This window comes from Zonotrichia leucophrys, chromosome 2, assembly GCF_028769735.1.
Source record: "Zonotrichia leucophrys gambelii isolate GWCS_2022_RI chromosome 2, RI_Zleu_2.0, whole genome shotgun sequence".
In the NCBI taxonomy this organism is placed as follows: domain Eukaryota; kingdom Metazoa; phylum Chordata; class Aves; order Passeriformes; family Passerellidae; genus Zonotrichia; species Zonotrichia leucophrys.
Window position 1 is genome coordinate 146,065,898 of NC_088171.1, and position 24,197 is coordinate 146,090,094.

A 24,197-nucleotide genomic window follows, 5' to 3' on the forward strand; every position below is an offset into this window, starting at 1 on the left:
CCTGAAGAAGGATCTCAAATCCTACAGTATGAAGATGATCTATTAATTTCTGGGGAACAGAAAGAAGAGGTACAAACAACAACTGCTAATTTACTGAACTTCCTAGGGGAAAAGGGGTTAAAAGTATCTAAGAGAAAGTTACAATTTGTGGAACCAGAAGTATCTAGGCCATATAACTGGGAAAGGATATAAGAGATTAGATGCTGACCGAATTCAGGGAATACTATCATTGCCAGCACCAGAAACAAAAACAGATGTGAGAAAATTACTAGGATTAATTGGGTATTGTAAATTATGGATAGATGGACACACAAAATTAGTTAAGTTTCTATATGATAAATTAGTTGAAAATGAGCCCATAAGTTAGGATGAAAATGATGAGAAAAAGTTAGAAGACTTAAATAAAAGTTGGCAAATGCTCCAGTACTAAGTTTGTCAGATTTAAATAGACTGTTTGAACTATTTGTCAATGTAGAAGAAGGAATAGCTTATGGAGTTATTGTACAAGAATGGTGTGGGGTGCGAAAATCTCTCATTGCTTATCTCTCCAAGTTGCTGGATCCCGTAGTTAGAGGCTGGCCCACTTGTCTCCAGGCGGTGGCTGGAACTGTAACTCTTGTGGAGGAAGGTTACAAGTTAACACTAGGAAACAAGATCAAGGTGTATACTCCCCATGATATAAATAGTATACTAAGTAAGAAAGCCTGCCAATGGGTTTCAGATAGCAGACTTCTAAAATATGAAGATATTAAACAAAAGTGAAAATATAGAATTGACAACAACAAGGATCCAAAATCCTGCACAATTTTTATATGGAGAACCAAAAGAAGAATTGGAACATCACTGCCTTGAAACCATAGATTTGCAGCTAAAAGTTAGAGAAGATTTATTAGAACTACCTTTGCCTGAAGGAGATATACTGTTTATAGATGGTTCATCCCGGGTAGTAGATGGTAAGCGAGTATCAGGGTATGCTATTGTAAATGGCATCTACAGTCACAGAAAAAGGAAAGCTTCCCAATAGTTGGTCTGCACAATGCTGTGAACTATATGCATTATTAAAAGGGCTAAAATGGCTTGATCAAAGGAGTGGTACCATATTCACTGACTCTAAATATGCCTATGGGGTAGTACATACTTTTGGGAAGATCTGGGCAGAGAGAGGATTTGTCAACTCAAAGGGAAAAACCCTAATTCATGAAGGCCTCATAAAGGCAGTGTAAGAAGCCTTGAAAAGACCAAAAGAAATTGCAGTGGTACATATAAAGGGACATCAAAAAAGCGATACTAGAGAAATAAAAGGGAACAACTTGGCAGACGTAACTGCAAAAAGGGCAGCTCTAGAAGATTCTGAAAAGATCTTCAGGTTAAATGAAGAGATGGGAATGAAAAAGATCAAGAAAAGGAGGAGATCCCTATTACTGATCCTGTGATCTGAGAAGCAATAGAGCATTCTCCCACGCACCTAGTAATCTGGCTCTAAAAGAAAGACCAGGTTGATACAAAAGGGGAAGTAGACTCCTGCAACAGTAACTGGTAAGAACAGCACTAGTAAGGAAAGAGAAGAGAAGGGGGGGCAAGACCGGATCAGGATATACTCTTACCAACAAGAGTCGCTGATCCTCTGCGGAGAGGAGGCATGAATGGGAGAGTAGCCTGTACTGGACCCCCAGTTCTATTGATCCTCCTACTTATCAGCATGAATAAGGGGAGATGCAACCGTGTGAAAAGTGCTATCATCCTCTGTATGCAGGAGAGTCTCGGACAGCCGTCCTCAGAACACACTCGAATCCGAGCCCCAATTGTATCAACTTTTATCGTTAACCACCTGTATAGAGGACGGCAGAGTGTATTGGCAATTCGAAAACATAGGGAATTTTTAAACAGAAATTGTTGGGGGAATGCCCTATGAAAGAAAAATGGATCAGAAAGGAAATCAATTAAAGGAGAAGTAAGTCATGCGGCTTATGAAACAGATTTACCAGACATTGAGACAACTATACATGACTGAAGAGGAAACATGTTAACAAACTGATTAAGACTGGTCAAGAGAGTAATTGAATAACTGTCAAGAGGTTGATGCGGGCTAAAGCCCAATCAAAGTTTTAGAGGGGGGAGTTGTTATAGGTAAAAATTAAGTTAAAATAGGATATAGTTCAATTATATTGTATTCAATATGTTATATTATTTGTATTATGTTAAAGGAGGGAGGGCTTATTAGAATGTGCTAGAAGGGCCCAGGGTTTGGTGAAGCAGGGGTCTGATGGGGCAAGGCAAGGTCGAAGAGAGATTGGATGAAACATCTGACCAATCATTCAAAGCCCTGCAGAAACGATTGGTCCAGAATGAACGGCGGTAAAGACCAATGAGAAGCCTGGAAATGAACCAATCATCATGAGGATCCAAAATGCACCAATCCTGGACTCGAGGGGGACTATACATGTGGGGAATTTGTTTGGGTCAGGGTTCTTCTTTTGGGATATTTGTTGTTTGGGAGAACCCAGTGCACTTGGAGTGAGCACACTGTTTTCGTTTTTGGCTCGCTGTGTGGGTGCCTGGGCTTATCCTGGGCACTCCGTTCCTTGCAGCTATTTTAATAAACGAGAACCTCTTTCTCTGGAGAAAGTTTGGCCTCGTTCATATCCATAACACTCTGGCCCTCCATTCAACTACATGTTGGTGATGCCTGAAAAGTACCAGCACAGGAGTTCATGAATAGGGTTAGAGAGGGGATCTGCCTAAAATCTCTCCTTCTGCAAATACATTATTAATTTTCTAGTGTGATTCACTACAGAAGTGCATCAACAGGCACAATGATTCAAAGGACAAAAAGCTGGAGCTGGAGAACAGCACTTGCTTGTGACAGCAGTCTGCATTTACTGACCAAAATACTTTGAAAAGGGCCAGTCCCAGTCCTCCTTCTTTCCCCAGGAGGATCATATTTTCTGAAGTTAAATCCATTCAGATGTGTCATAAACCCACAACCATCATTCCATGAGCTATAGAACAGAAATTATCTTAAACAAAAAACACTGCTATCAGTTAAAAAGACTTCCATCAGTTAAACTAAATCAGTCCCAAAATAGTAAGCAAAATTATATTCTTCCACTTCTTCCCCACTGCCCAAAAATTTCAATGGAAGAAGGAATTAAGTGTTCATAGATTACAGATAGAATCCTTTCACACAGTGGCATGAGAACTCAGATGAACTTTTGTGGACAGTGGAAATCAGGGAGAGAAAAGCCTTCTCAGTGTTGTATTAAGAATTTGTAGTTGAAAAAAAATCCAACTCCTTTAGAAAACAAAAAATAATTATTCTCAAGAAACTGAATACTTCATGCTGTTTTTGTATTTCTTGAAAAGCAATAAACAAAACAATAATCTACCATTTACCATTTTCAAAGGAACTTAAAACTAATCTCCAAGTAACAAGCTGAGTCTTTAAAATATTACAGAATTTACATAAAACAGTAATTTAAATGTTCACATCTCTCCTGAATCAAACTAACTGAGCATGAATGATAAATTGGTTTTTGACACCTTGGTAATTTACGGAATTTAAACATGGGAAACAAAAGACATTAAAAACCAAGAAGATGGAATATTTGGACAAATTTATTCACTTGTTCTTAAAAACCCACTTCAAAAAAAGTGTCTGTCATTCAAAACAATTTTCAGAAGTGTATATAATTGTACTTATTCCCTCTCTTAGTTGTGATGCTTACAAAAAATTGTCCTGTGTTTGATCTGATGCCTTGGTGTGCTCAGGAACTCAGCACTCCTTCTCTTGAAGGTCTCCACATCCCTCCAGTTATAAAACCATGGAGAGGTTTGGGTAGGAAGGGACCTCAAAGGTCACCAAATTCCAACCTGCCTGCTGTGAGTGGAGCCACCTTCCACTACACCAGACTGCTCACAGCCCCATCCAAGCTGGCCTTGAACACTTCCAGGGATGGGGCACAAATTCTCTGAGCAAACTTTTCCAGGCCTCATCACCCTCACAGTGAAGAAATTCTTCCTACAACCTAATCTAAAACTGCCCTTTTTCAGTTTGAAGCTGTTTCCCCTTATCCTATCCCTCCACATCCAGGGGCAGGACCCTGTGCTTGGCCTTGCCCTGCAGGAGCTTTGCCCATGCTCAGCTTTCCAGCCTATCAAGGAACTTCAAGGCCTACACTAAAAAAAGAAACTACAACTTTTATTCAAATTGTATTTACTCTGTGAGTTAATGCCAGCTCTCAGATTTCTACAGCTCTAAATCTATTACCTTTCATATGCCTCCCAAGAAAACATTGCAGAAGAGGAGCACCAGGGAAAATCAAAGTTGCCCAAATGTCCTCTCTGGGAAGTTAAAAACTGACTGATCCTCTTTGTTCAAAGGGATTTTGAAAACATCCATTTAGTCATAATCTAAATGATACAAAGCATTGTCCCAAATCTCTTTAGTGCTTAGCAAAGTTACAGCAAAGTGTCAATGTAATAGTTCTAAAAGCATCATTTATTTAAGAGGAAAATAATACAGTCTAAGCAGTTCCTTAGTACTGGGAATAAAATACAGCTAATTCTTAAGGCCTTCTCTATTTTTCTAATTGTCATCTGAAATTTTCCAACAGAATTTTACTGTAGTGGACACAAAAAGGGATATTTCCATGCACCCTCAAAACTAGGTAACAGGTGGGTACAGACTGTTAATACTTGCAGAGAAAGGATTAAGTTTAGATAGTGTTTAAGGAACTTTAAACTTTATTTTCAACTTAACTTTACAGATGGTCTAGTACAAAGAAAGCAGAAGAGATGGGAGAACTGTTTTAACTATTTATATTCTTTAACAGCAGTCTACAGCAGTAACTTATCTCTTCAGCACAAGATAAATCTCCAGAAAAATTACTATGAAAATGAATGTGAAAGACCTTTATTAAAATCTTCAGACATTTAAGTATTACTGAGCAAGGGGAACTATCTAAGAATTGCTGGTGACATTAAGATATAGTTAGATTGTGGAAATTTATGGGGAAAAAATAGAAGGAAAATCAATGAAAAATAAATTATAATATAATTGCATTAAATATTTTTCTATTGAATCTTTAATCATTTATACAGTTTCTTCTAGAATTTCCAGATTCTGAAAAGTTGGGTGGCAATTTATAACTTTTTGAAGAGTACTGACTTTTTTACTACACATAATTTAGCTGGGAACTTGAATGTAACAAGATTATTAATTGTCAGTCAAAGAGATGAGAGGATCTTAAAAAACTGCTGCAGCTTCATACTTGACCCTAAATCCCTTTGGTTCATTAAAGCCTTCTGAATGTTTGATGTACTATGCCCAAGTTCCTCCAAAGTTTAAGTTATTTTACTATTTTGAGTATCTCAAAAAGCATATGTGCAAGAAAGCCCAAAATTTTGGTTTTACAAAGAAAAATTTTACTAGGTAGTAATTAAGGCAACAACATCCACTAGATTTACATTCTTCTCCTGCATCACATGCTTCATACATTTGTTTCATTATCTATATTTACTATTATTTCATTTGCCTTTTTAGAGCAGTTTTGTGAGGAAATGGGTCTTTGATTGCATTATCCACCATGTCTTTCCTTGCCCTCTTGGAAATTCTTGTAGTCCTTGCCAGAAATGTAAAGGTCTAAGATAAAAATTCTTACAAAGTGCATAAAATTTAGCACCAGGAGAGGGGAATCTCCAATTATGGCTCTTTCCAAAAGCCCTGAGGAAGGGAGGTTTGTCTATATCCATAAATTAACACCTGAAGGTGTTAATTTACTTACACCTCCATGAGTCCCTGAATCAGCATATCACAGATCTCAATATCAAAAGATATTAAAAACACAGAGAATCCTGCTAGCTTCCAACCCACAACAACAAAATGAAGACCTTAAAGTTCTTCTGATAATTATATGCAAAACAAATGCTCAGAAATATTAGAAACAAGGAAAAGGAGAAAATAAAACTACAAAGCTGAAAATAATGCACAAAACTACAAAAAAGGGATTCTAACAGTCAGTCAGAATGGTTAATGGCTTATAACCAGGTAATAATTTATATAAACAGTCAAATGCAAATCTAGGTTCAACTAAATTGTTTGAATCCTCTAATCATTATGCAGAACTTGATTTTCAAACATATATGCACTTTTCTGTTCTCTGGTCAGTGTTTTAGCATTTTCTTCTTTAAAACTATTCACAGACTAAACATAACTGATGTTAATGCAGTAACTGAGGTTAACTACAGCCAGGTCCAGCATTTCTTGTACCTATGTAGAAATGTGACTGAAGTTCTCCAATTATGTAGCTGCCAGATGTGGACACTCTATCAAGATAATCAAACAATGCAAAATATTTTTCATACACTAAATATTCTAAGCAATTTTGTCTTAGACCAGTGAATGCTTTATACAGTGTCAGCATAATTTAAAAAAAATTATATAATTGGTGATTTTGATTACCTGGAATAGTTTCATGGGCTGTCAAAACCACACTTATAATAGGATTTTTAGCTCCTGTAACCTGCTCAGTCTCCTTAGTTGAAGCTGTTTTCTCTGTTTTCTGAGCTCTGGGCCTCTTGGGAGTTTTTTCTCGCTCATCTTCCTTCCTGTGAAGGTCAACGTCAGAATCATTACCTAAAGAGCAAACACCAAAAAGAAGGTAACTATGTACAAAAGCAATGCAGGTAACAGTTCTTAACAGTGAAAGAACAAATGGGGAGAAAATTCATGCGACAGTAGAAAGAAAGATGTTATCAAAACCAGATGTGCTGCACGATCTCTAAAGGGGAACGTTTTCCCCTCTATTTAATAAAACTAGTATGAGACTTATACAAACAAAGAAAATAAAAGAGAAAAAAATCAAAATTTAAAAAATGAACTCTCAGAAACATGTGTGTCTAAATTCATTCACATTATTGTGGATTTCTGTGAAAATGCTACAAACTTTGTCAAAGTTCTCATGATTTTGCAATTAATGAACAATTTATTTTTCCCTTTTCCATATTTAATTGTTCTGACAATTTTAGGATTAGTTTTTCCAGTACAGGCTTCATTATCCATCTTATTTAAGGGTAAGTCTTTTGACAATCTCTTTGGATTAGACCTTCTTCCACTTCTGGTATTGTAAGTCAACAGCCAGAAACATAATTTTCTTTTTTAGTGTGGATTCAAAAATAATTAGAGTTCAAAATAGTTCTTTGGTTCAACCTAACCCTGACATGTAACTCCACATTTTGAAGGCCTGCTCTTCCAAATCATTCCCTGCTGCTGTTCAGAATGTCTTCAACCTCTTAAATAGGATAAGTTTTCAACCTGTTAACTAGAAAGCCACACAACAGCTGTATACAAAACACTCTTCTGAGATAACAATGAATAGCCAGTAATCAGCTGATTTCTTTTTTAAAGCAAATGAGGAATTCCTTTACTAAAATTCTAAATAATAAAAGTAAAAAAAAAAAAAAAAACAGAAAACAAGTGTCTCTATAGATAAATAATTAGTAGTATAGATAAAGAACCAGAGAACTCTTAAGTTTATGCAAATAAAATTTCTTAGATGAAGTGGTAGAAGATGCAAACAAGAAAAAACAGTCAGCAAAACCAGGCATTATGCAAATGTTCCAGAGGCCATAAACAAGGAAAGAAAAAACTAATGGAAGAGAATTATAAATAAACCCAGTGAATTTTTCTTTTTTTCCTCTCTCAATCTACATCAGTTGATTCAATCTCCAGAGTGAGTAATTCCATGTATACATAAAATATGCTGTAGTTGCCATAATGAAATAGGAAAACAAAATATAAATAAAAAACCGGTAAGAGCAAAGCTGCAGTGTGTCCAGACTTGTCATGCAAACAGCAGGAGTGAAAACATATACAACATGGAAGCAGCTGTTCTAATTCCAGAAATATTTTGTAAATACTCAGCTGAGACTGAAACAAAGACTGTGGCCTGACTCTAATGGAACAAAGGTTTGAAGTGTCCTGGGTGGTCCTTACAAAAATGAAGGGCACAAGCAGAAGCTAAAGCAGCATGGGTAAGGCTGATCACATAACCTGCATAAACCAAAATTTCTTTACTAGACACAGAACCAGAAGGAAACAAGGTGTGCAGGAAAAAGTTTAGCTTTCTCAGGCAATCCTGAGACAGAAATCTGTATGCTGACAACTGGCAGTAAACTGTAAGCCTGGAATTCATATTTAGAGTCTCCAGAATGAGGAACAATGAAAAAGTAAACTGAATTCAAACAGAGCCAGCCATGATTCTGCCCAGCTTCCAGCTCCTCTCCATAGAGAGCCCCCAGCTTTTCAACACCTACTAATGATTTTTCCAACTGCATTACAAAAGTTCCTTGATCTACGCCTCTTCTCAACTAGGTTCTTCTCTGTGGACTTCTATGATTTTGAAAAATATTGCTGCTTTATAGGTATAAAGAATTTCATAATGTCCCCATTTAACTCCTTAATATAGTTGTAAATTATTCATTTATACTAAAAGCAGTTCTAACACTGATATTTTTCTGCAATACTTGAAAGGGATAATTGAAGATAAAGAAAAATCCCCTTCAAACAGAACCTGCTTATGCAGTAGTTTCTTTTGGTGTGCTGAGCAGGGGTGTAAGGAAACAGTCAGACTCTATCTTAAAGTTCTTTTCCAATCTTAGTGATTCTATAAAACAAATATATATTTTCACATTTTGCCCATTAAACAGCCTCTGTTAGTTTATTAGCAAGAATAAAATGAATTATCACAAATTTCTCAGCAGGACCAGGCTACCAACACAAGAAAGTCTTCTCATAAACAATCTGAATACACAGAATCACAGAATAAACTGAGTTGGAAGGGACCCAAAAAGATCATGAAGTCCAACTCCTGGCCCTGCCCAGGACTGTCCCCAAGAGCCACACCATGTGCCTGAGAATGTAATCTGCTTATTGAATTGTTTCCCTGAGGGTACTTCACATACTGGCTTAATTAATTAACTAATTACTCTGCTTTTGTTCAGTGGGCAGTAAGCAAAACTGAAAAGCATTAGAAAAAAGCCCCAAAAGATTTTATATACCTATGGACAAAACATGCTTTAGCTACAAGAAATCCAGAACCATATATTGGAATAAAAGCTCTGATGAGGGGAATGGAATTTTGTCCACGTTGCTAGGATCATGTAGTTCCTAGCAGATATATGAATGGAATCCAAGCATCTTACTCCTAAACTCTCCTTTTTAACCATTAGAAGGATTCTAACCATCAATCAGTTTAATGATGAAGTGGCTGAAGACAAATAACAAAACCTTTTCATCTTAATATGAAACTCTATTAACTTTTGAGTATTGGAATTCTGCTAAAAAGAGGAGAACCACAGATTTGAGCTTGTTTTTTATCCATGTTAGTGAACAACTAAGACCACAGTAGCCAACAAATGTTTCACATTGTTTCTCTTTCCTGACTTGCCTCTGTCAGGCAGATCAGTTTGGCAGTTCTTTCAGTCCAACCAAGGGTCAAGGTGAAGACATGCATTGCAATAAACATTGCTGACTGTCTCCCTGATTTCAAAACAGACCACAAATACTATTTTAGAAGACTTAAAAACAACATACAGCATTGCAATATAAAAATACTTCTTTGTTAAAATGAAACTGTTTCATACATGTAGAATATTTGTGCACGTAGGCTAAGCACTAAAAGTTATGGCCATACAAAAAAATTTTACTACAAGACCCAAAGCTGGTAAGCACTTCAAACAAAAAACTGAATCTCAACTGCCTATATGACAAAAAATATTTCAACTTTCTCAATCTCAGCTGAAAACACCCATCCCCTAACAGGATTACATTCAGTATGAGCAAAGGTGTGAGGCAGCTACTGAGTGCTGTGCAATCACAGTTAACACAAAAAAAGTCCACACATAGATGGGTGAGAAACAGCAGTGAGAAAACTCCACTGATTTCCTGATCATACATCTGCTACTAGTGCTGAGGTTCTGTAAGAACATTCTCACCCTCATGTGATACCTGATATTAAAAAAAAAAAATCCTCTTTCTACAGTGATCTAATTCTGATACCTAAACATTAAAATTTATTCACTAATTTGATGTCTGTTGATGGCAGTAGCCTCATTCCACCCTGTCTGAGGGAAACAGACTTCCAGAAACATCTTCCAGAAACAATTTGTTGATAAGGAGCTGGGGTGTACACATCTACAACACATTTTGCTACAAACAGAATGATTTTGTGGTCTGTGTGTAACCTGAGACTTAAAAATCCTTCAAACCAACACTCCCTATCAAATCACCAAATGAACAAACACCTTAACTCTCAATGACAGCTCCTTTGTTTCTGAACTCTGTACACCAAAAACAAAACCCTGAAGTGGAAGGTGTGTTTTAGGAAAGAACTGAAAGGGACACAAAAGTATGTTTTAATGAAAAAGAGCTTCAACTTTGACCACTGGGCTCAAACAGCCTTACTACAGAATGTGGCCATCTCATCAGTATTTAGCTGCCTTCCTGGAAAAAAATCCTTCACTATTAGGATCATGGATTAGAGTGTCAAATAAATGCTTTGTCCATGTCAACTAGGAGAGTTCTGCTGTATAATAACTACCATGGATTATAAAGGAACATTTAAAGGAATATAGAAAGGATGATCTGAAGATGATTTATGAGAAAATGGAGTTTATGCCACTTGAATCGCTGAGTTTCTCCAGGCATTAAAAGCCTTTGCTTGCTCCTGAACAGGTTTGTTTAGACCAACTGTCTCACTCTGCACCTCCCTTGCTGAGAAAGCAGCTCAGCACTTTGTCAGCTGGCACCTGGATCCAACAGACAGACAGATGGACAGAGTGCCCTCCCCAGCGCCAGGCGTTTCAATGCCGCTCATGTTTGTGCAAGGAACACAAAACTGAGCAGCCCAAAAAGCAGAGGGCTTGGACACTTGGGATGTCAGAGGTGAGACAGTTGCAGTAATTGTCACTTTGAGTAGTTGAAAAATTGTACCACTGATCATACTAAAATATAACCAGGTACTTTATCAAAGCAAGAGTTTCTCTGCTCTATCAATGTATTTTGAGCTTGTTTTAATAAAGCTTTGCCACAGAAGTTAAACTCTAATATACGTGAAAGTAAAATAGTCATACTAGTTGAGTATAATCACAACAGATTGGAAAGAGTAACAGAAAACTGGAAAAAATATCAGTGGCAAATTTTGTCTACAAGCAGAATCCACAGTATCATACAGAGCAACTGTAACAAAAACAAAACCTGAGTTTTACCATTAAAACAAAACTCACATAAAGTTAAGGTAACAAATCCTGAAACAATCCAGGAATGGTCAGAGCTGTGATCAGCAGAGCTCCTGCCAGCTCTGAATTAATCAGGGCTTCCTGAGTCCCACTGAACTGCATCCTTCACCTGTCCCAGGATTCTGCTGGAGTCATTAACTGAAGGCATTGCTCTAAGCATTTGTAATTGGATGTAGGACATTTCACAAGCACAGATACACAGCCTTAACTGGCATGTTTTTAAAATACTGTTCATTCAAATTACTGTTTTTTAGTCTCTAAGAAGTGATATTTTATAGCAGCAGGAGAGCAGCTTGGAAAAAGAGAAAGTGAACTGACCATTTGAAATTAACACAGGCAATTGTTTCTCCTGCAGACAATGACATTCTACTTGCAAGAAGAATTAATTTTAATTAGAATCCAGCTGATAGCAAAACCATTTTAAACTAAGGCCAAAAGTGACATCTGTAAGATATATGTAGGCTCCCACTTCAGGAGGATTGAATGGTTCACTCCAGAGAAGGAACTGTAATCTGTCGTCCACCCAAATGCCATTCCCCAGCCATTAAATGTTCTCACTTGTATCTTGCAGCCAGACCCAAACCATTAGCCAGAACTGCTAATTTTGTTTAACCAAAAGGAAACAGAAATAAGTGTACACACAGTTTGGCTTGCAAATCAGCAAACTGCTTAGGCAAATAAGCACTCTATGAAAAAATATATTTACTAAGCGTGTACATGAAGAAATTGGAAATACAGTGTACATTTTTAATCCTGTGCTGTATTGGCTTTGTGTGGCCATGTTTTGGTAGCAGAGGGGATACAGTTTGGCTTCTCTGATGGAGATTTGGGTTTATTCCTCATTACCCTGCTCTGATTTGATTGGTAATAAGTTAATTTGGCCAGGCTGTGTCTGTTTTTCCTGTGATGGTAACTGGTGAGTGATTTCTCCCCACAAGCTTTTTATTGTATTTTCTCTTTCCAGTCCAGCTGAGGAGCTGCTTCCTGGGCATCCTGGAGTCCAGGCAGGGTCAACCCTCCAGATTTGAAAAAAAAGACACTTTTTTTGTTTGTTTTGTTTGTTTTGGTGACTTGGCACACAAGGTGAAGGCAATCATTATGCTTTAAAGGATCAAATGAGAGCCACAGAAAATGTCAGTAACCAACAGAGCCTGGTGACTCTGGAAAAAGCAGGAGAACCATCACTGAGTCACTGATCTCAGAGATCAGTGCAGATCACTCATTACAGAAGCAAGGAACAGCAGAGGCCCTCTGCATCTACCAGCTATTCCTCTGACCAATACATGTGCATTTTCAGTGAAGTTTCAAGCCTAGCTCCAACTAGAATTTTCTAGTGATTTATTTCTTTTAAATGCTGGTCATGTTAGGGATTTCAGCACTTTTCTTGTCGACCTATAAAAGACAGCAGAACATTTTATTACTTGGAGACCTCTATGAATATTTGAGATCCAGCTCAAAACATATATTAGATTTCTTTGAATAGAGAATATCACACAGAATAACTATATATTTTCAATATTTTCATGCTTAGCATATTTTAGCAATAGCCAAAACATTATTTTGGTCAAAAATATAAACCACTGCATTATATGAGCTGCTATGGAGAAATTAACTCCATTGCAGCCAGACACAGTGCAAAGTGAAAACATCTGGCTATTAACCAGATCTCATAGAGTGCTAAGCAAGAAATTAAAAACATGAGGCAGTGGTATAAGCTTTAAAACTACAGAAATACCTCAGAAGCATTAAAAAAACAGAAAAGTAATTCCAAGTTGGAAAATACATGGATAAAAGTAAAACAAAAAAACCACAACAAAAAACAACCTGTATGTATTAGGTAAAATGTCAAAGAATAAGTGAGAAGAACCTGCAGCTAAAGCTGCTTGTGAATTTTAGCCATCTATTTTGAACTGTCTCTGACCTGCAGAAGCAGGTATTATATTTCAGGAAGATTCAAAGACCTTCAATAAAATCTTCCATCCAGCTCTAAGAACATGGGTGACAGTGCACTGAAGAAAAAAAATTACTGATAAAATGATGGATTCTAAATTGACTCAGAGTACAAGAAAGATCTGTCTGTATTTCTAAATACTTACCTGAAAACCTAAGTTTAATAGTAAGCAGGAGTCAGAAAAATCAACCATAATATAAAAGAAACAGTAGGAAAAGATGATCAAAAAAACACCTCACGCCCTGGTATAAAGCAGGAGGGCTCTGCAGAGCGATCTGGACAGGCTGGATCAATGGACTGAGGCCAATTGTGTGAGGTTCCATAAGGCAAAGTGCCAGGTCCTGCCCTTGGGTCACAACTGCTCCATGCTGTGCTCCAGGCTGGGGGCAGAGGGGCTGGAAAACTGCCTGGCAGAAAAGGACCTGGAGCTGTGGGTCAGCAGTGGCTGAACATGAGCCAGAATGTGCCCAGGTGGCCAGGAAGGCAAATGGCACCTTGGCACATTATTAAAGTTAATGTGGCCAGCAGGACCAAGGCAGGGACTGTCCCCCTGTACTCAGCACTGCTGAGGTCACACCTCACACCCTGTGCTCAGGTTTGGGCCTTTCACTACAAGAAGGACATTGAGGGGCTGGAGAGGGTCCAGAGAACAGCAGAGCTGGGGAAGGGTCTGGAGCACCAGCCTGGTGAGGAGCAGCTGAGGGAGCTGGGGGTGCCCAGCCAGGAGCAGAGGATCCAGGGGACCCTTTCCACTCTCTGCAACTGCCTGACAGGAGGCTGCAGCCAGGTGGGGGTTGGCCTCTTCTCCCAGGTAACAAGAGAGAGGGTGAGAGGAAATGGCTTCAAGTTGTGCCAGAGGAGGCTTAGACTGGATATTAGGAAAATCTCTTCATTGAAAAGGTGATCAAACATCAGAACAGGCTGTGCAGGGAAGCAGTGGACTCAGCCTTCCAGGAAGTGTTCACAAGGGCTGAGTATGTGACACCTGGGGACATGGTTTAGTGGTGAACATGGTCATGCTGAGTTAATAGCTGGACTCCATGACCTTGGATGTCTTTTCCAAACTTAGTGATTCTGTGATTATGCAGAAGGTTATGGGGAATATTACAGAGACTATTATAGAGAACGCTAGGCAGAGAACACACTGTTCTTGCCCATTCCACAGTGTTTTGTGCTACTGACTGCATTCACACACCTTATCTCAGAGGAAAATAATAATGCACATGCTACCTTCATCTACACATTCAGAAACTGAAAAGTTGTCTCAACCAGTTCATACAGTAAAGCCAGAAGTGAAAAGTTTTCCTCTGATGGGACAGTAATCAGTAGACAGCTGAGGACTGAATTTCACAAATATATTCCAAAGAATTATGTTTTCAGGATAAAACCAGCCCCCAACACCTTCACAGTTTGCAGTGAAGACAGAAAGCTTCCAAAAATTGGAACTGCTTGTTTTGGTGACCCCAAGTGATTTGTTGCTTGACTGTTTGACTTTGCTTAACCATTTTGCTTTTACCAGAGAATAAAAAAAATGTTTCATCTGCCCAAAACTGAGGCTATTAATGAAGAAGGAAAAGGATGAGCTATTTAGTTTGGAAAATTTGCAGTGTATTTTGTAGATAAACCAATGAAGATACGATTTAGGAGCTCTAATGAGCTAATAGGTCAAAACCAGGTAATTTGAGTTCATACTTTGACCTGAGAGTTTATTTTAAAAGGACATTAGAAAAGGTGACATATTCAAAATAATTCAAATATCAACACTGGATCTAGCACATACAAACAGCAAAGGGCTTGGACACTTGGGATGTCAGAGGTGAGACAGCTGCAGTAATTGTCACTTTGTGTAGTTGAAAAATTGTACCACTGATCATACTAAAATATAACCAGGTACTTTATCAAAGCAAGAGTTTCTCTGCTCTATCAATGTATTTTGAGCTTGTTTTAATAAAGCTTTGCCACATAAGTTAAACTCTAATATATGTGAAAGTAAAATAGTCATACTAGTTGAGTATAATCACAACAGATTGGAAAGAGTAACAGAAAACTGGAAAAAATATCAGTGGCAAATTTTGTCTACAAGCAGAATCCACAGTATCATACAGAGCAACTGTAACAAAAACAAAACCTGAGTTTTACCATTAAAACAAAACTCATATAAAGTTAAGGTAATTTGGATTAAGTAATTGCTTTGTATGCATGTGACATTGACCTGAGGGAAAAGTTAAACAGGCAGGTAGAGGAGATGATTACTGTGCATCTCTTTAACTACTCTATTCTGAATGAATATTCACTGTTGTCTCTTTAAACAGATTGGGGTGCAATGCCCCAGGCCAATGAGTGTTTAAGAAACCATCTGGACAATGCCCTTAGCAACAGCTGTAACTGCTGTCAGCTCTGAACTGCTGGACAAGATGGTCATTGTAGGTCCCTTACAACTGAAAATAACTTGTTATTCTGCTCTGTTCTATACTAAATATTTGAGAGGTTGAATATATCCAAATCAATCTTAAAGCTAAATTTAAACACTGGACTCTTCTATGTCAAAGACAATCATTCACATAAAGCTTTGTTTGAGTTTGACATTATTTTTTATACAGTGAAAGAAACCATCCAGAAAAGCAAACTCTATCAAAAGAAGAGAACAGAACTCAGGTTTCCAAAGACACAGGACAGAAACACCTGTACATGCCCATCCTTCCCCACCTATGTGTGATACTCACCTCAGGCCCTATACCACTTCTCACTGAGAAACTACACTCCACTTTCTGAGAAACAGAACAGTTGCTATGATAAACAGGCATTTCAGGGAGCTGTAAGAAAATCATTACTGTAATAAATATTTTGACCACTTTGAAAGAAGTTTAAGTACCTTGTCTAAGATCGGTTTTGCTTTTTTGTGTTACAAGCAACAGACAACTCCACTCCATTTGAAGTCAGCACTGGTGATTCCAAGCCAGGTCTCATGGTGGGAACACACTGTCCCACAACCTGCTTCAGGTATTTTTGCTGGATGTTTTCTTACCTCCATCTCCTTCTTCTTCTCCTTCATTGAGAACAATAATGCAGATGTGTTTCGTGAGCTGCCGTGTGTTGGAGAATTTGCGATTGCATTTCCTGCACTCCAGGCTGCCTGGTGAGACTTCGGGGGGTTCTGGGCCTTCCTCTGTCCCAGCTGGAGTCTCCTTGCTTGGAACTGGGTTATTTTCTGCCACATCTTCATCCACACAAAACTTCTTAGTGGACCCTTTTGGTCTGCCCCTTTTCCTCTTCGCTACGAGAAACTCTAGAAAATAAAATTAAAGTTTAAAGTAAACTATAATTAAATTCCACGGCTAATTAGCTAACAGCCATCTGATCTTTGAAAAATAGGTGCCTTGAATGAAATTTGAGGGGAGTTATCCCAAAAGCTTTAAAAAAGATTAGCATCACACAAACTTATTTCCAGCAGTGGTATTTGCTGGCATTTGTGGTAGCTGCAAAGCAATAACATTTGTGTTATTGAGATCAGCAGATGTCAAAGTGCCACAGTTTTACTTAATTACACTGCAAGCACTCTCTCAGCACATGCCTACTACAAAATTGCTCTACTGTGTTTCAACACTACAAAAGCCTTTTAATTTAAATCATTTTCAAATAAATTACCCAGGAATTGAGATGTAATCAGGGAAAAACAATGCATGTTTAAGAACCAAAATCTCATTGACTTTTTAATATAGTGAACGATTACTCCCTAATATTTACTGTGGTTCTTGGTTGTCAGCACTTTCTAGTCAAAAGCTGGCCTAAAAAATTGTTGGCAACAAATAAATTCCAGAAGTCATGCAAAAAAATGTTTCCTGAATTACAATTGGAAGTCATCCACAACCCCCAATAAATACAATATTAATTTTACATTTCCATATTTCTGTAGAGGAAATATTGATGAAATCCATGATATGCAGTGCATAGAAATGCATGACAACTTAAATTGTATTTCCTGCTTAAGATTTCTCTCATCACTGCTGCTCTGATAAATTGAGATTGACAATATAGAAGTCTGAAAAACCACAAAAAGAGGGAATATTAAAAAAACGCCAAACTACAAAAATTTTTCAAGCACAGGTGCTGAAAGACCTTATTGAATTGGTTGATTTAGAGGATATGGAAAAATAAATGACTTAAGGAATCTTAAAGGAAGATTATGCAGGAGAACAGAAGGCAGCATCATGTTATTTGTAACCAAGTCAGCATTTCCCTAAAACATACCAGGCAAACAAAACCCCACACTCAGAGACCACAGCTTTGAGTTAGCCATGTAATTACTATCAGATAAAAAGGAAAGCATTCTGTCTTCTTACAGGAGTGACTGAACACCTGTCTGCTTAAATAAACATAATAAAACTGCCAAATAACCTTACTATTAATAAAAATACCCCAACTGTTTCCCATAACTTTTTGCAACTCTCCACCAGTGTCCTGAACTTTCATGCTACTCTAAGAAAATTAATTTTGTCTATTTCAGCCAAAAAGAAAGGGCTGATTTCAGTGCTCTCAAAACTTCTCTTTGTTACCATTCATGCTATTTTGATGTCCATCCATCACAGCAATAAGTATTTAAATAGAAGAAATTAACAAACAATTAAAATAAACCAAACAACAATGATCTTTACATCAACCCATCAAAAGGCCACAGTTTGCTAACAGGAATCATAGTTCCAACATGAGAAATACAAATGTGGATGCTGGTCAGACTCCTACAAAATAGTTAAATCCAAGGCTTGGAACAATGAATGCAATCACCATATTCTCTGTGTATGATATTCTTTTCATTCCTTTGCAATGCAATCATCAGATTACCCAACAAAAAGAAATTAAGAAAAACCAGGTCAAAGAGATGCTTCTTCCTGACTGTTTTAGTGAAAATTTAATGAAAAACAGAACAGCACTTTCACATTAAGACAGAAATTGAAACAAAATCTTGCATGCAAGTAGAAATATGAAAACTGTTCCTTTAGATGGCTGGTGAGAGAACCTCTGCTATGGCTTATAAAACTGCAGTTCTTATCACTGTGACTACTAATGGGGTGGCAAATAAACAAAGAATGTGCAAATTTTAGAAACGTTTGTAAATGTGTCCAGCAGTAGGAGAATTTACAGCAGTTCTCAACCATGTAAAAGGTTTGGTGGCAAAAGGCAGGCAGCAACAAACACAGGAACAGGAGGACTCATGTGAGCAACTGAAACATCACCAGAACTTCTGAGGTTTATCACAGTCATTTCTTTTCCTTGTTCCTTGGTTTCCTTTTTCCAAGACAGAACTTATCTGAAGCTAGTTTGAGTCAACAATGCCAGAATTAATCTTTTAATGAGGCACATAACCACAAATTCCAGCTGTCTCTACCCAGCATGCCCCCAGTGAGCTCTTCACACTGCTGTTACAAATTCCACCTCAGTACACAAATTCCACATAAGATCAACAGCACACAGCAATTTAATAGCAGAACATTGTCATTCACCTGCCAGTACATAACCAAGTTAATCAAATAATGCTTGTTAGAAAAAAGAATCTATTTAACTGCTAAAAATAAAGCAGTATACTAAATAAATAATAAACCCCCCTAACACTTATTTCAAGGATGCTTAGTCATAAATAGAAGTTTTAAATTGGTCATTAAAAAGATTTTGAATTAAGATCCTGTTCCCTCAAGAACAATTTAGCTGTTTCTGGGGATTTTGCACTCATTACAGACTGACTGAAACCAATCTTTATGCTGACTGCCGTTGGATGAGCAATGGCAATATCCAGGGAAGACATTCTGTGCTATGCTGTATAATTATGTACTCAAAGGCATAAAAAAGACACTTCAAAAAAGTGAGTAATGAAATAAACCATGTGTCTATTTTTATACTGTTCCTTCAGAGGAATTGTTCACATAAGCTTGTCCAAATCAATCTATTTAATACAAAAAGTTTGTCAGAAGTCACAAAATGCTTGTGCAAATGTCACTTAAGCCTTCTGACCATATTTTAACAGCTTGATACATTATGCAATATGAATCCTTCTCAAATGTCAGTATAAAAAGCTTACATTTCATCACTTACAACAGCACAACATATTCAGACTCTTCTGCACACAGTGTCACACAAACACACCCATATAAATCTCACCCTCAGCCTCATTTTATTACAGTTCTGTGTTTGTAGCACAGCACCTGCAACACCTCCTGTCCCCCGGGTGTGAATGAATGAATGCAGGCTCTGGCTGCATCCTGTGCTCAGCAAGGATCAGGCTGATGCACACACCATGGTTCTAAGTGACCTTAATGGCTGCACTCCTTGGAGGAAGTGATGACACTCACACTGTAACTTTCTCTGAGGTTTCATAACAGACAGAGACATGCATCCCATAACCCAGATACAGCCCAAACCAAACAACAATCCAGCAGGTAATAACAGTATGAATGGAGGAAACCAGGGCCATTGATGCTGTTCCACAAATCCTCACCAATTTGACTAAGCAAAAGCAAAAGAAAGCTGAGTTTTGACAAGCACTGTGAAAGAAATGGAGATCACTGTGAAGAGTTATAAAAAGCCCTAGGCTAAACTGGAGCATGAATGACTACAATTATCTGTTATTTCCCAAAACAAAGATGGCACACTCCAGTGCTGGACAAAATGTGACCTGTGCATAACAGCAACGTCTCCCTTGTTGTGGGGACTCTTGGCCCCACTTCATAAAAAATTTTGACATCATTGTGCCAAAATATTTAGAACAAATCAACTCTAAATAGATCATGGCTTAACAATGGGAAAGTGGTGTGACTAAACAAAACTCAGCAGAGAGCACTGTAAATAAAAACACTAGAGTAATAAACACATATGACATGCCTAGCACTTTACTAGTCCTCAGCACTTATAAAATCATTAATTCATTACTCAGGCAGAACAAAGAGCTCCATTAGCAACTCAGCATTCACTCTTCTGTGCCTATTGTGGGGTAGCTACAGTATTTACCAATCATTGGAAGAGAAATTACACTTTCAAAGGACAGAAAGATGTTCATCTATTAGTCACCACCTACTAAAAGTTGTAATTTCTAAGACTATGATTCACCAATTACTTCTCCTTTCAATGACAACACTGAATTAGTGCAAACACTGGTTCACTGACTCACTGGTTCACTAAATTGTATACTACAAACTTTCTAAGTTTTATTTGCTGCAGATTCCATAGCAGGAGGGAATAATTGATGTTTTCAAAGAAGAACTCTTTCCAATCCAATGTTGAACTGTAGATTACAGTATTTTTTTAAACAGAACACAGAAAATAAATCAATGGGACTTCAGAACCATGTTCTCCAATCAATGTGTCTGATGGGAAAGGAAAAAGTCTAAAGAATGCTTAAAATATGACTTGAAAACTGTGGAAAAGTAATTTACCTTGATATTCTTACTGACAACAGATGCCAGAGTTGGGCTGTCTAACCTGAAAAAGGTGGCACCATATAAGTCCGTCAGATGAATAAAACTATTCACCAAGAATAATGAGTAAGGTAAATTATGAATATATAACTTAAGAATGTTATATTTTACATAAGATTTGCAGAGTTGTTTTCTTAAAAGCTAATTATGTCTAATTTTTGTTGCTGCAGATCATAATGGTAATTACAAACTATCCTCATAAGTGTGCAATGCATGCTGAACACATACAATACAAAAAGTGCAGATGCTCCTGACAAAAATGCAAAGAGAAGTTTACAGAAGAGCCTTTTTACTAAAATGAATATGTTACAAGGTATCAGTCTCACTGTGCTCAAAAAATATGTAGTGGAGGGATAACAGGAAACAAAGATTTGAGAAAGGAAAATGCATTTTGCATGCCTGAGGAATTAATTCTGTCCTACAAAAATAAAATTAGAATGACATTTTGAAAACTGATTTGAAATTTATTCATCACCTTCTGATACACTGGTAATTTTGGGCATTATGTGAAAATAATACTCTGGTGAGATTTTTCCTCACCAGCCACCTGAAGAGACAGCAGCTCTAGTGAAATACTAAATGACCATTATTAGAGATATCATCTTACACTGATGAAGTTAATATAACTATTGAATTACTGCTGGTAAATAAGCAAAGAAACATCACATCCATATGTTAACAAAAAAAATTCTTGAATGTATGATATTAGAGGGCAGTTGATTCAAAAACACATAGGTTTTAAAATTCAGAATTTTTAATGATTGAAAAATTCTAGTGATTGTGTTAAATAAGAGGTTTGCCAGCAATACAAATCCATTACTAAGTAAGGGCATAAAAGAAGATAAAAAGTCTGAATTATTTTGAACCCATTGCTAATATTCTAAAGGCTGGAAATTATGACCAGTTAAAAATGGAATGGAATGAATGTAACTTCTTCCATCACACAATAAAATTTTTATGTGTAACTAATTCAACTTCTGATTTCTTTATTTATCAGCATCACTATCAAAACAGTTATAAATTATGAATTGTGCCACTTCCTTTTTGGAATAGAACTATTAACATTACCTGAATCACAACAAACATGGCAGACAACTCAAAAAGGACACCTAAGCTCAAGGCACACCTCACCCATGGTGTCCTCATTGCTGCTCACTGCTGCTAGACCATCTTCCCACTGCTCCCACTACAGAGCTCCAATTAAAGCTGTAAGAAGCAAACTTTGCTATAGCTCACACTGAAAATTAATAAACCAATGCCATCATTCCCTCAAACAAGCTGAGTTTATCCACATCTGCCATGTGACCTATTCTGTGCTGAATGAAATTTAGGGCAACAGTTGCACAGTGCTTATTATAAAAACCAGCTATGGAGACCATTCTATACACAATGCAGAGTCATCACACCACAGGTTTTATTAAAAAAATATGTAACACTGAAAATTATACTTCTCTCAGTTTCTGAATCTTCTCCATCTTTGCTTGTGTTTGTGGGTGCTGTTAGAGGCTGGAGAGGGATAATGATGTCATCCACACCAGTCCCTTCTTCCGTGTGTTTCTCGGAGACGTGAGACAACAGCTCGGACTTATTTGGTGAAAATAAGTTACACAGCTTACACATGAAGATGGAATTGATCCCTGAAAAAACAAGTATAAAAACAAGGAGTTAGTGTTGCCAAATGCAAGTTATTTATGTTACCATGAGTGACTAGGATTTTGGTTCAGTCAATATAGTAACTACAATTTACTTAAGACACATAACAGCCAGCAATGAGGTGAAATTCTTTTTATCACTAAATGAACATAGCCATAATACATCCCCAAATTAATCAATTTAAGAAATGGGTAAACTCCTAGCTAGATCCACATAGGGCAAAAAATTTCTTCTGGCTAAAAGCATAGAAATGTTTTAACATGACACAAAAGGAAGAAGAACAATGTAAAACATTTTCCCCTTCCAGCCTCAAACATCCTTATAATTTTATGTATTTTCAAACACATAGTAAAATTATATGTATGACGTCCTCATCGAATTCCATGAAAATTTTCTGTTGATTTAAGAAAAGCAAACAAATAAAACCAAAAACAAACTAAAAAGCTTCAAAGCAGCAGGAGCAAATGAAGAATGTCATTAAAATGCCCCGTGGTCAATGCTTTAAACAGAAATTTGACACAACTTTTTAGGCAAATGGCCTTTTTAAATTCACAGGTACTTGAAGTGTGATGTGAAAGCAAAGAGTCAAAAAAATAAATAACAATAAAGAAGGATTAATATAATCCCAGATTTTAAAAACCAGAGATTTTAGCCAGAGAAATTCAGAGGACCTCTGTTTTCTAACACTGCCGTCTTTTGGTTTAATGGTTGATTTTTGAAGAGTCTCTACTCCCTTCAGGTTCCAATGAAACAAAAAACAATCAGGAACCAATTTTAACAGCACAAATGTTCTCCAGCTACATGTATGAAGCTCTGGTCCAGAGACTGGTTTCAATTGTTACCTTCCCTCCATCTCCCTAAGGAATAAACCCACTGAAAGCAAACTGGAACAAGCAGCACTTTTGAGGTACAAGTCAAACCAAAGATCACTGGTTAAGTACAGAAATAACATGATAGTTTGTGAATTTTGGGATGAATCTGGGGGTATGAGAACAGGGAAGCTGTATTTTGGGACCTATTTTTAAAACAAACCTAAACACTCTCCTATTGAACCTTATTCTACCTCTTTCACAACACAAAAATTACATAGTTCACCCCACTCAAAACAAATCTTTATTTGAGGTGCCCTGAACGTTAAGAGCAGAGGTGTCTCTTACAGGTATTTGCCCTTGAAACATAACCAAAGCACAGCTCAAAACTAACAGGCAGGCTGTGCCTTCATCTCTTCCACAACATCTCTGAAAGAACAACTCCAATACTGCTCCTGTTGCTCGAGACACCCTCTTACTGCACACAAGCAGCTCTGTAAGTGTATGGCACAATCAATGTGTTCTTGGGAGCTCAGCTGGGCTCCTTCTCAGCCATTCTGCTGTCCTGAGCACACAGATATTTCTGGTTTGAATGCAGTACATTGAAATGTTCCTTTGAACTAGTTCTGCCCCAGTTAGCATTATTGTTTTGTTGTTTCTTTAAAAAGACATGAAGCCTGTTATTGACCCAGCAGATGACAACTCTTTTCTTTAAATGTAAACACAAAATAAAACCTGTGAACATTTACTTAAACATTTAACCAATTCAAATTCCACGATTTAGCTGACATTTCTGTTTTGAGGTTTTATTTGTCACTGTTTCTGCTTCCTGACCTGCTGGCTGTTGTCCCTAGAAGTTCAGCCCCAGGGTTTTGTCTCGTCTCCTCCTTGAACAGCTGCAATCAGTACTCACCCAGCACTTTACCTCTCACTCCTCCCAGAGAGGACCTGGGGAGGGGCAGCAGAGCAAGGAGAGTGCCCAGAAGCCTCCGTGGGTGTTTAAAGGGTTTGATTAGCAAGGCCACC

The 24,197-nt window shown here is 37.5% G+C and overlaps 1 protein-coding gene across 2 annotated transcripts in view; it reads right to left on the bottom strand.

Moving 5' to 3' along the window:
* ZFAT (zinc finger and AT-hook domain containing) overlaps positions 1-24,197 on the bottom strand; it is a 125,066-nt gene that overhangs the window by 53,741 nt on the left and 47,128 nt on the right. For both annotated transcript variants that reach the window (XM_064706718.1, XM_064706717.1), the window contains 3 exons: positions 22,158-22,346; positions 16,272-16,532; positions 6,461-6,634 (listed from right to left, as the gene is read on the bottom strand). In XM_064706718.1, coding sequence (XP_064562788.1) covers positions 6,461-6,634; positions 16,272-16,532; positions 22,158-22,329 — 607 coding nt within the window. In that variant the 5' untranslated portion in view covers positions 22,330-22,346. The remainder of the gene's footprint in view (positions 1-6,460; positions 6,635-16,271; positions 16,533-22,157; positions 22,347-24,197) is intronic.